At 39.0% G+C, this 12,101-nt stretch overlaps 1 protein-coding gene across 4 annotated transcripts in view; it reads right to left on the bottom strand.

Annotated features, from left to right (window-relative positions):
* The window catches only part of KIAA0825 (uncharacterized protein KIAA0825 homolog), a 382,383-nt gene that overhangs the window by 187,781 nt on the left and 182,501 nt on the right, over positions 1–12,101 (bottom strand). For all 4 annotated transcript variants that reach the window (XM_038532321.1, XM_038532323.1, XM_038532322.1 and 1 more), the window contains 3 exons: positions 9,636–10,044; positions 5,059–5,218; positions 722–880 (listed from right to left, as the gene is read on the bottom strand). In XM_038532321.1, coding sequence (XP_038388249.1) covers positions 722–880; positions 5,059–5,218; positions 9,636–10,044 — 728 coding nt within the window. The remainder of the gene's footprint in view (positions 1–721; positions 881–5,058; positions 5,219–9,635; positions 10,045–12,101) is intronic.

Genomic DNA, 12,101 nt, shown 5'->3' with positions numbered 1-12,101 from the left:
GCTCTTCCCTTTTTTATTCACCAAAAGAATAAATAAAGCAAAAGCAACTTTAGATTTCAAATACTTTGGCTTAGATATGATCTTTTCAATGTGACGACTGAAACAGGTAGCTTAAACAATGGCATCATCTGGCATTAAAAATGTGTGGTATTTATCATATTACCCGTATTCCAAATATCCTGACATTGAGATCATTTGCAAATTCATTTGAAATGCAGGAATATGTTTAGGGTTATAAAAAGGGAAATTTACCTCATGTGACTTAAAATAGGAACTCAAGGCTTTGTTTATAATTAGTTGTCTACTCTTATTATTATTTACCTTAAAAATTAGATAAGTTCATAAAAATGGCAAGGTGTTCTTTGAGTGGGTGGGTAGGCGATGGGGGTGGGCAGCAAGGGAGGAGACCCTTACGAAACGCCTGGTTTTTCAGGCCTTCTGTAGACACAGTCGAACAGATGTTCCCTCTGCCCATGGCAAACTGACCTGGTCAAAAGTTAAACTATACAGACCAAACATATGCATCAGTTTGACAAATAGAAGGTAAAATAACTTTTTCAAAGTCAATTCACGCAGACCACATAAATAAGAACAAGGTCTTTTGCTTCAGAGCCAAAAAAAAAAAAAAAAAGCTTATAAGTATTCAAACACAAAGCACCTTTTTCCTTTATTGGTGTAAAAAAAAAAAAAAAAGGTCACACATTTCCTATTTTCCACATACCTGAACTAGCATGTTTTCACTAAATGCCTTGTACACCTGGAAAGGGTTAAAGGCAGAAGGCTGATCTTCCACACTCCTCAAGGTCATCTTTAAAGGTCTGATGGGTAATGGCTTTTCCTTCGAACCATTCATAGAAAACAGCTGTTCTTTTAAATATTCCTTCAAGGGGGGAAAAAAAATTACAAGTCGTGATGGTGGGAAGCATATATTCTCTTTAAAAATACACTGATCAATATCCAAATCTACCCTTTCAACACATTTGCTAGATTACAGCATATTAGTTGCCTCAGGACAGAATACATTTTCAGAAGAAACACAGCAGAATACCAATCAGCACTGCAATAAACCCATCAAAAACAGGTTCACCTAATATATGGGGTAGATTATGAAAGCATCTAACGAATTCTCACATTACGAATGTATGCTCGATACATCAGAATCTTTCTAATAGGCATTGTCTTGTCATTGGTTCGTGTGTCAACATGTCCCGTTACCAAAACTTCACTTAGATGCACGATTCCTCACGGTACAAGGTGGCTCATTCATTCACTAAGAGCAGTTGTTATCTACTGTACACTCAGCAGAGTGCGGAGTACTCTGATATTCCACTGCAAGCAATCTTTCCTCTATGTAGAATTAATTATAATTCAAACTCCTCAACTCTGTTTCCATGCTGCAGACTGAAAAATATCAAGGTTCAAATGAAGCTCAACATATGTAATTCCAAGCCTCCAACTGCCAGGGGCAGCCTGGGCAAAAAAGTCTATCGACTACTTCATATTTTATTTTCCATTCATAAATAAATAAGGTGACTGATCCTAGTCTATTTTATTGGACTCTTTTTGTAACACGACAATTTGAAAGGACTTCAAGTTTCCCATGTAAGCTATCAAATATTTACTTTTAATAAGTCATGCTAGAGATAATATAAATGTTCTCCTGATTTTCAGTATGTCAAAATCTAATTTTTTTTCCTCAAGAGTAGGACTAGGTTGAGAACATTAGAGCTGAAAAGGACTTCAGAGGTCATCTGGAAAACCCTTGGTACTCAAAGTCTGGCACCCAGACCAGCCGAGTCAGCTTTACCTAGAAACCTGTTAGAAAAACAGAATCTCAGGCCCCACCCCAGAGAGAATCTGACAGGAGAACAGCAGGCACCCAAAAGTTTAAATAATTCTAGCCCACAGCACATTGAGCATGTAGCTCTGAAAGGCCACAGATGAGCCTTAGATCACAGGGGTGAGTAGTAGAGTCTGAGTGAGAAGCCATGTGTTTGGTCTCGCTTCATCATGCTTTTTTCCTGTGCCTCTATAATGTAACTTCCTGAGGAGGGAATGCCCACTGTACCACTGTACTCCCCAGGCAGGGACATTTTAGAGCCTCAAATCCTATTAAAGAAAGAAAGAAAAGGAAAAAAAAGGGAAAAGGAAAGAAAGGAAAGGAAAGGAAAGGAAAGGAGAGAAAAGAAAAGAAAAGAAAAGAAAAGAAAAGAAAAGAAAAGAAAAGAAAAGAAAAGAAAAAAGAAAAGAAAAGAAAAGAAACCACTACTTAACTCTGATAATCATTTCTTAAATTTGCTCACTGTGGACCACATCTCCTTGGATTAATTCCATAGCATCATTCACACACAGAGACTCTTAAGTATCCTTGGATGATAATAAAATCACCAGAAAAAGAATGTTATGCCTAGATTTAGGTTTTTATACAGAAATAAAATTTCTCTCCGTCATGATTTCTGCAAGTAAAATTTTTAAAAGGAATAAAAGATTCTAATGAGAACACCTGCTTTATTTTGGCTAATCACAACCTGTGTCAACTGATTTCCCCTTACATTGCTACATTTGGCCTTTTTCTTGTTGGTGGTGTACAATTTGAAAAAGATCAAGTGCTGTGCTGCAAGCTGGGAACACAATGGTGTTTTCTCCCTTGTTAATTTCTTTGACCTCTCTACTGTCCGGGCACTTGTCACTACCCCTTCTAAAAAAACTGGATTTTTTGTGGTGTCCCTTTAGCCGTACGTACTGTGATATTCTCTTTAGAAAAGATACGTTCTCCTTTGTCCATCCGTTCTTGAACACCCTCCCTGTAACAGTGAAGCTTATTTCTCTACCCACGTTCCTGTGTTTTTCTCTGAAAAGCTCCACCAGTCCTTTGACCTCAACTCCCACACTCAGTAAGGCCACCAAAGTCTCTAGTCACAACCTCCCTCATCTTTGCTTGTGGCCAGGTTCAACTACCCACTAGACTTATCCTCAGACGTCCTCCCTTTATCTCAAAGACAAACATTCTTAAACTCATCTCCTCTCATAACTTTGTTATTACTCCAAGGCACATTCTTTCATCCTTGTCCAGGCCTGTACCTGTGAATGCATCTGCATTTATGCTGCCTTCTTGAAGCATATTTAGCAGCACACCTGAAAACGCTCAAGACTCCTAGCTCTACTCAGCAGGAACAAGCTTCATGGAGCATTTCACCTACAGCGTAACAATGCCTTGGTATAAAAGCAGCAGTAAGCCCTACTCTGAGCACTTAGCCTCGTGTCTTTACTGAGTCTGTGGTAGTAGTAGTTGTTAGTAGTCACAAGACAAAGGGCTCACTACTTTCTCTGGTTTAGACTCACTTCCCAGTAGGCCTCCTTCCTCCCTTGTCATGATGTTTGTCACTCAGCACAATCAGCAAGTACTTAGCTTGACATCCCACGTGATAACCACCACAACAGTAAGTGTATTCGCCTGTTATGAAAGAAAAATCATAACTTGAACCTTAATTGATCAAAATGTAGGCGGTGCCCCAGTGAAGACTCTTACACACATCAGGCGTCACAGCAGACCTGTTCAGAGCCACTGCCTCAGAGGTCCACAAGTTCTACGAGGGGAGAACAGCCTTTCGATTTCCTGAGTAGAACAGGTGGCTGACGACCAGTAAATATCCAACTTAATTTTCCTTTTGGGTGATTGCTGAGCTTTTTCATGTTAAGGGCTTTTTAAAAAGTGAACGAGTCTATCAGTTTGGCAATCTCTCCCAGCCATTAGTTCTCAGGACTCCTGTACCACCAGTTTCCTAAAAATCTGAGGGTAATCCTCTTGCAACATCTGTTCCTCAGTAATCACCATGGTTACTTAAGGCCATCTGGGTGGCCACGTGGACCTGCCAGTGAAGACCATGACTTCGCAATGGTGGTCTTTCAGTTAGCCAAGGTCAGGAGCTCCTGAGTTCCCCACATAGAAACCCTAAACAAATTATGAGGGATCATTAGCAAATGTGAATAGGTTGTGTTACCAACTAACAATTATATACTGAGATCCAGTGCCTCAGGGACTGGACCATTTCTCATAGCAACAAATCCCTCACATCCTTCTCAGGCGACCATTGAATGCACTATTCTATCACCTGTTTATTGACTGGCTGATTAGCTCTAGGAAAGCCAGGAAACAAAATTTCCTTGAAGTAACTTTCAGATAGATGGTATCGGAAAGAACATTTATATAACTGAGTTGTAAAAAGCTGTGCTCGAATTTAATTCACTCCTTGGAAATTGATGGTTTTTAAGGCCTACCTCATTGAGCTAAAACACGATAGCTTCACATTATTCATATTATAGAACTTTTAGTATTCCAAAAAATAGATTCATGCATTTGCAAATAAAAACAGAATTCTAATGCAGGTACAAACGCTCAAATTAAAAACCTGATGAAGTGAGCAAACTCGTATTGTTTCAAGTCCATAGCTGACAACCTGCTCTTTACATTTTTCTGCTCAAACAAAAAAATGCCAGAGACATGCAAGGTCAGAGGCTTAACCCATCAGACACGTAGACAAGCATGACATTGGCTCTAACTAGCGTCCACGCATTAATGTGTTTTCTTGGCTTAATCTAGCTGCCCCCGAATACGGTTCAATATTCTTCCGAAGTTTTCTCACTCTGTAAGAAATCCACGATTTCACCAGACAGGTGTGACGTCTACAGCAGAAGACGTCCATCTCTCTCCAGAAAATTCATCATTTCACAAACAGCAGATTTGAACACCAGCCTAACAGTCACAAACACACAATTCCCAAACTACACGTCTAGTCTCTACAATTCAGAACTGAACTGAGTTTATGAGCCGTGTTATTGTTTCAACCATATAAATAAAACCTACATTGTTTCGGTGAAGCTTCGCCTGTACAAATGCAGAACAGCCGGGGTTGAATAGATTCTATTAATAATGCAATATTGAGTTTGGTATTGACTTTAAGAAGTATTATCACCTCCTTGACTAACCCTTAGCTGCCAGCAGACGCTGCCTCAGGCCAGTACACACCTAATTGCTCGGTAAAAAGGCCGTTTCCCTACCTCATTGAGCCGCATGATGTGATAAATTTGCCGCAGGTACTCGCTGCCACCTGGTTTGTGGCAGATATCCAGGACCATCATGTTTATTTTCTGCTCAGTCAGTTCAAGAGCACCATCTCCTTCTTCTAAGGCTGTGCTTTGCTCTATTGTCATAAACGCACTAAGTACAAAGAAAGCACATAAGTATCAGCGGTGAAGAATTGTAAAGATGGAAAATAATCAAAGAGATTGAGTGTGCAGAGTCGATGTAAATCTCATATTCAAAGCACCATAAAGACCGCTCAAATAGGTAAGCTTTCCCAAACCGCCCCTGCGCAGAGAAACAGCGCCTCAGAACCAAGCACCTGAAAGCATTTTAAAAAATTGAATCGTTTCTTTTAAAACAGTTCTTTATTGCATTTATACTCCGATCTATAAAACATTTTCCCATTACTGCAATTGTGGAAATTGCTATAATCATGGGATGAAAACAAAACATTTCTTTTTAAGAACATGTAAGAAATAATTTGTATTTTCTCTTTGAGGATAAAAAGTATCTTTGATGCCAGAAATAGCTTTGGTAGTCTGTCTTTTGTAGATGCCTCTTTACACCTGTCTTAGAACACATTAAAGACTAATTAAAGTGTCAAAAGGGGGAGCCTATTATGCTAACTATAGGCTGGGTGCTTCCTGGCAGTGTGCTTACCACTGGGTGTTTTAAATTGGCCTTTTGACACTTGTTGCCTGTTAAAAATATATGGTCCCTCTCCTGTTTCTTCTTGGTGAGGATACCTAGCAGAAGTCACTACCCTGATGAGTCAGGAAAAGGGTCTCTTATCACACCAGGAATGTGCAACTTCCATTTGTGAGACATTTCTAAGAACAGATTCCCTTGTTATTGATTTTAAACATTATTTACATAGTGCTGATGAATGACATACATTTTTTTTTAGAATTCTCCAGCTATGTCAGAGCAAAAGAAATCATGATATCCAGGGGACCTCATATATATCCCACACTACTTTTCTTATTACAGTTGCTACTAGGATCATGTTAGGCTTTGCAATTGGAGTATTTTTAAGAAAAGGCATGGTTTTCCACTGTTCCTCGGACTAAATGAAATTTACTGTGGTGTAATCAGCTATATACTGCAGTTCATTACTGAGATTTTGCCATGATTATAAAATTAGTTCTGCTAAGAGTCAGTGCCGCTGACCTGAAGACTGAACCAAATGATACCCAGCTGCTGGACATTAACTTTTATATTGCTTCCACATGTAGCTTCAAAACATCTTTCTTAAAAAAAAAAAAACAACGAACTTTACAATTGTATAAGGCTTGCTAAAAATAAAACAACTCCTACTCTGCGACATATTCATTAATTAGAGTAAATCTTTAAACAAACAAAAAAGACGTTGCAGAAAAGGAAGTTTGTAAATAGCTTTTTGAAGCTGCATACAGGTTGCAAGCAAGATTTCTTGTCAGGTTCTGTAGAAGCTGACATTGAAAAAGTTGAGGCCCTCTGACAAAAGAGTGTCTCAGTGTCAGCCCCTGAATTGTATCCTTTCCTGTCCATCACTGTGCAGGTGAAGCAAATGATTGGATTCAGTCAATGCTATGATTAATGAGTTCCTCTCTGGATTTGGGACTGCCTATCAATCATGTCATTAGGGAGAATGTGCCCTGAAAGAGGCAGACCTTAGCCAAGGAATAACTGCATTAATCTTAATCTGTATATGCACCCAGCCAGCCAAGTCAGGGTCACCATGATGAAAAACAATAATCTTCAACTCGACAAATTACTTTGCAAAGACAGGCATTTCTTTACTTTTTGGGCTGTGTGTTCTCCAGAATCTAAGTTGACTGTTTACAGCTTGAGTGTTACTACAAAGTGAAGGTTATTTTAATGAATAGTAATGCTTTCAGGCAGTACGCAAGACAAGCAATGCTTACAGCTGCCACCCTTCCGCTGCAGATCTTTTCACAATTTCTATAAAATCAAAGTTAAATCTGAATGCAAGTGAAAGAAATCAACCGAAATGATATTGCGTAGTTCTGAGATCATCTTTGCGGGGAATTAAAATTTCAATTATCTGAACAGAAGCACTATTTTAGTTTATATGGTTACATTCTCAAATTTAAAAACAATTATGATAAACCCAAGGCAGCTCTTCACCTAGACACAGACATCAGGATTTAAAATACATTTTTGTTATGGTATAGATCTAGAAACTAAATGATCATCAGTTTGTAAGAAATACGTAGAAGTTCACTTGTAGAAGAAATAATCAATCTGAAATCAGAGTCAAGAAGTACATTCCTATAGCACCCAAATCTTGTAAGAGATAACCTACTGTGAGTTAAGAAGTCAAATTTATCTGTTTCAAATAAATATAATAACCGCAAATCTGAAATCTATATATTGATATTCAAGAAACTGAGAAAGACATAGCATTGTGATAATTACATACTTACATAATACACATTCAGGAACTTTGAGGACTGTAAAAACATTATTTTTTTTTTTAAAGATTTTATTTGGGAGGCTGGGTGGCTCAGCGGTTAAGCTCTGACTTTGGCTCAGGGTGTGATCCTGGGGTCCTGAGATTGAGTCCCACATCGGGCTCCCTGCATGGAGCCTGCTTCTCCTCTGCCTATGTCTCTGCCTCTCTCTCTCTCTGTCTCTCGTGAATAAATAAGTAAAATCTTTACATAGGCAGAGGAAGAGGCAGGCTCCGCATGGGGAGCCAGATGCAGGACTCGAACCCGAGATCATGACCTGAGCCAAAGGCCGACACTCAACCACCTAGCCACCCAGGTGCCCCCTGTAAAAACATTTTAAAAATCAGCAGTTCTTCATTTTGGATGCATGTTGCAACACATAGCTAATCAGCCAAATATCAGCTAGACAATTCTCTATATAGGAGGTGTTCGATGTGTTGGTGTTGTTTATAAGGAATGTAAACCAACTTTTAAGGAAAAAAAAATTATTAATGGATCCCTGTATGTGGCCTCAGGTATATAACTGAGACACTACTTTACACTGATCTTATTGATAAGGGGACCCCTAAATCAGAAATATCGTAGATTTAATTTTATAATCAGATCCACTATTTGTATTCTTTTTTTCTCTCTTTATAACCACTGCCGTCGAGATGATGATATTTGGCCTTAATCTTTTAGTCATCGGATTAAAGCCTGTAAATTGGTATTGAATGCAAATATAAAGATTAAAGAGGCGCTTTCAGAGTTACTAAACATTTGCCCGATTGCTACTGTTATTCCTACACACAGGACACCCCAGAAGTAAATTTCTGGAAGTCGGTATGACGAGACCGGGAAAATCATGATTAGCTACATTTTCCCACTTGGAATAGTATGAAGTCATACAAATAAGTAAAATCTTTAAAAAAAATTTTTTTTTAAAATAAAGTCTTACAGAGATTAACACAAACCAGTAAAGAGTATTTGTTATCATAATGCCAATGAGTGCAATGTATTTCAATAGAGTTTATAAACAACAAATGCTCGCTTGATGCATTTGTTACTAAGCTTGGTGCTAAGAACCTTATGAATCTTATTTAATTTTTCAAAACTACTCCATCAGCTTGGTATCACCACTGAAAATGAGGCTTTCAGAGATTCTATAGTTTGCCCAAGATGGCCCACTTACAAGGGATTTATATTTGTCCATCTGATTCCAAAGCCTGAATTCCTTGTCACTACCACGTACTAAAGAAAGTAGCAACTTTTGGTCATTTTCAGGCAAGAAAGTTAAAATAGTATTTGCCAGCAACATGAACAGATTGTAAAAGTATGGGGAACAGTGTGTGTGAGTGGTATAAAAAAGGGCTGGCTTAGTGATCTGTAGACCATATGAGCTGTAATACCTTTATCAATATCATGCAGTTCTAAACTGAAGACTAATTTTAAGACAGGAGTACTCTATGTACATATTTAAATTCATCAGGGACCCTTAAAGATCTTAGCAATACCACAAATCACTTAGCTCCTGGTGACAAACCTATGAGAAGGCTGACATTTTCATACCGAAACAGCTGGGTGTGTTTATAGCTCGAGTGTGATATGCCCCAGCTGCCCTATGGGATTCTTACATTACCAGATGAAAAATGTGTACCTTTTTGACAATCAGGTACACAGAAAGCAATAAAAAGCCTTTTATATCCATTAATTCCTTCTTAATTTAATCTCCATGCCCAATCCATTTACAAAATGCTCCTGGCTATCCACTAGATACCTGTTTGTGCACTAAAAAAGAATGAAACCAAATTCTCTTGGGTTTAGATCCCACTCTTTTTAACAGAAACCTTAAGATGGTGACTAAATAGGTATAATGTTAAAAAAAAAATAGGTATGATGTTTCAGCGTGTCATTGGGGTTCAAATTTTAATAGAACAAGGAACGTCTAATAATCCAGTTTTTAATGGAATATTTATCTTTCTATGCATTCATCAAAGTTCCCATGAAGTTAAGAAAATAACCACTGTTGCCTATCAGTATTTTGTTGTTGTTTATTGGTGGTTTTGTTATCAGGAACATATTTGATGAAATTCAGGTCAAGAAAAACATCACTTTACCATTTGGTGCTCAACTTCCTTGCTTTCAACAATTGGCTCTCAATCCAGTTGGGTTTTTCCTGCTCAATGCTCTGTATGACCCTCTGGGCCATTTGATTAGGGCCACTTGTCTGCTTTCCCATGATGCTTTCCAAACACACACAGATTAAACCAAGTTTCTCTTTACTCCATCTGTCAAGGGAGGCACCTGTTAAAAGTTCCACAGTGTTTCCATCCTCAAATATCCGACATATAATTACAATCAAGTTCCAGACAAGGAGGCTAGCTTTCTTCAATTCAACAAAGTTTTTTGACATTTTTCTCTCAGACAGAGAAAAGAAGTATTTAATTGGGGGAGGCAAACATGCAATCACCGTAGGTAACTTGCTGATTACAATAGATACTGCCTGAACAGCAAGCCTTGTGAAGCCTGGGGAAGAAAGGAAAGAAAAGGTATGATTAATATTAGCATATGCATTCCATCACTGGGTTGTTTTGAGTGTTGCGTGGGGATGTCTAATTTTTGTGGAGAAAATTGTTGAGAAGAGCAAGTGCTTGACATATTCCGACAGAACTCTACTGGGGTCGCTGCCTAAAACTCAAACCTCAGTTTTTTTCCCCCTCACAAATGAAGATCAGCAAATTTAAGATTATTAATTAAACTTTTATCTATTAAGGTGGCAGTATTAAGGGCTCAGATGTCCTCTTAAGTAACAAATGTAAAGGTACTCCTATTGGACCGCTTTGTGGCCTTTGATACTTTCTTAAACCTCCTCCTCCCTTGGAATCCATAACAGAATCTAAGTCTTGTCAGGCCTGGCTCCTCTTCTTCTCCTTCTTAGCCCAAATGTCACCTCTTCAGAGACCCTTCACTCACCACCCCATCCAAAGCATCCCTTCATGCTCTTCCCATCCCAGCTCCCCAACCTCCCTATCATTAGAGGCTATTTTGTCACCTAATAATTATCTCCTTCATTGTTCATTATCTGTCCCCCTCCACTAGTACATAAGCTCCATGAAGACACGGCAGTTTTCCCCAACACGTAGTACCTCATGTATCAGTTGTTCAATAAAGATTTGGTGAATGAATAGGCCAACAGACTGGTGCATGGTTACCTTTATTATTCTTCTTTGTGTCCCATGCTAGTTCTGATTTTATATATATATATATATATTTATGATAGTCACACACACAGAGAGAGAGGGGCAGAGACACAGGCAGAGGGAGAAGCAGGCTCCATGCACGGGGAGCCCGACATGGGATTCGATCCCGGGTCTCCAGGATCGCGCCCCGGGCCAAAGGCAGGCGCCAAACTGCTGCACCACCCATGGATCCCTGATTTATACTAACACCTCTTAAATGTAAGTATTGCTAAGAAGTCCTTGCCTGTTGACTGATGATTCTACATGCCCTCCTTTGCTTGGTGCCATTTCTCTGAAGAATGAACTGATCCTCCCTCTGTAGATCAGGGTGTCTCAACTTTGGCACTAATGACATTTGGGCTGGATAATTCTTTGTTGCAAGGAGCTGTCCTACGCGCTATAAGATGTTTTAACAGCATCTCTGGCCTGCACCCACTAGATGTCAAGTAACATTCACCTCAGTTTTGACAACCAAGAATGTCTCCAAGCATTGCCAAATGTCCCCTGGGTGCAAAATCTTTCCTGGTTGAGAACCACTCTTCTAGATGGTTCTAGATTCTTCAGTCTTGGCCTTTCTCCAGGGTAGCAACCTACAACTTTAGATCTCTATTGGACATTCCACTTCTCTGTCCTAGCAATAATTAACTCATTATAATTAAAACTAAATTAATTGTTTTCCTCCTAAACTAGCTTGACCTTGCTGACTCTCCCTCCACTCTCCCTCTATGCCTTCCTTCCTTCCTTAGTTCCTTCTTTTTTTTTTTTTAGTTCCTTCTTTTTAAATCTTTTAAGTAGTCCTGTTGACCCTTCATTCTAGAAACCACATTGATAAATCCTCCTATCCCCTCATCTCTGACATCCAGTTTCCCTTAACTATGAAACATGACTACTGATCTATTGAAGCCCCTCATTATGAACAGTACCTGGACTACTGCAGTACTCTCCTAACTCCTCTAACTCATCTCCCTGCTCCAGACTATGCCCAGCCTCTCTCCTGTGTTATGAAGCCAAATTCACATACTGTAGTATTTGTTATCTAATTTCTCTACCACAGTTGTTTTAGATATTTTCCACTGTTACAAGATCAGTCTCTGGAGTGTTGCTGTCAAAATACTCCACAGTCCAGCCTTAGCCAGTTTCTGTAAAACTTTATTTTATCCTCATAGCGTTTAGGCTTCTGAATATCTCATTACTCTCACATGGAATGCCCTCTCTTTCCATAGGTCACCCATCTTTTTCAACCCTTGGTTCAAAGCCCTCTCCTCCCATGAACATATTTTCTATATGACCACTTTGGTAATTAGGTCCATAATGTGCCATGCTGTCATCTTTTATATTAACATC

The sequence above is a fragment of the Canis lupus genome, chromosome 3, assembly GCF_011100685.1.
Source record: "Canis lupus familiaris isolate Mischka breed German Shepherd chromosome 3, alternate assembly UU_Cfam_GSD_1.0, whole genome shotgun sequence".
NCBI classification, from domain to species: Eukaryota; Metazoa; Chordata; class Mammalia; order Carnivora; family Canidae; genus Canis; species Canis lupus.
The sequence above is the reverse complement of the archived record's forward strand: the minus strand, read 5'-3'. Positions and strand labels throughout refer to the sequence as shown.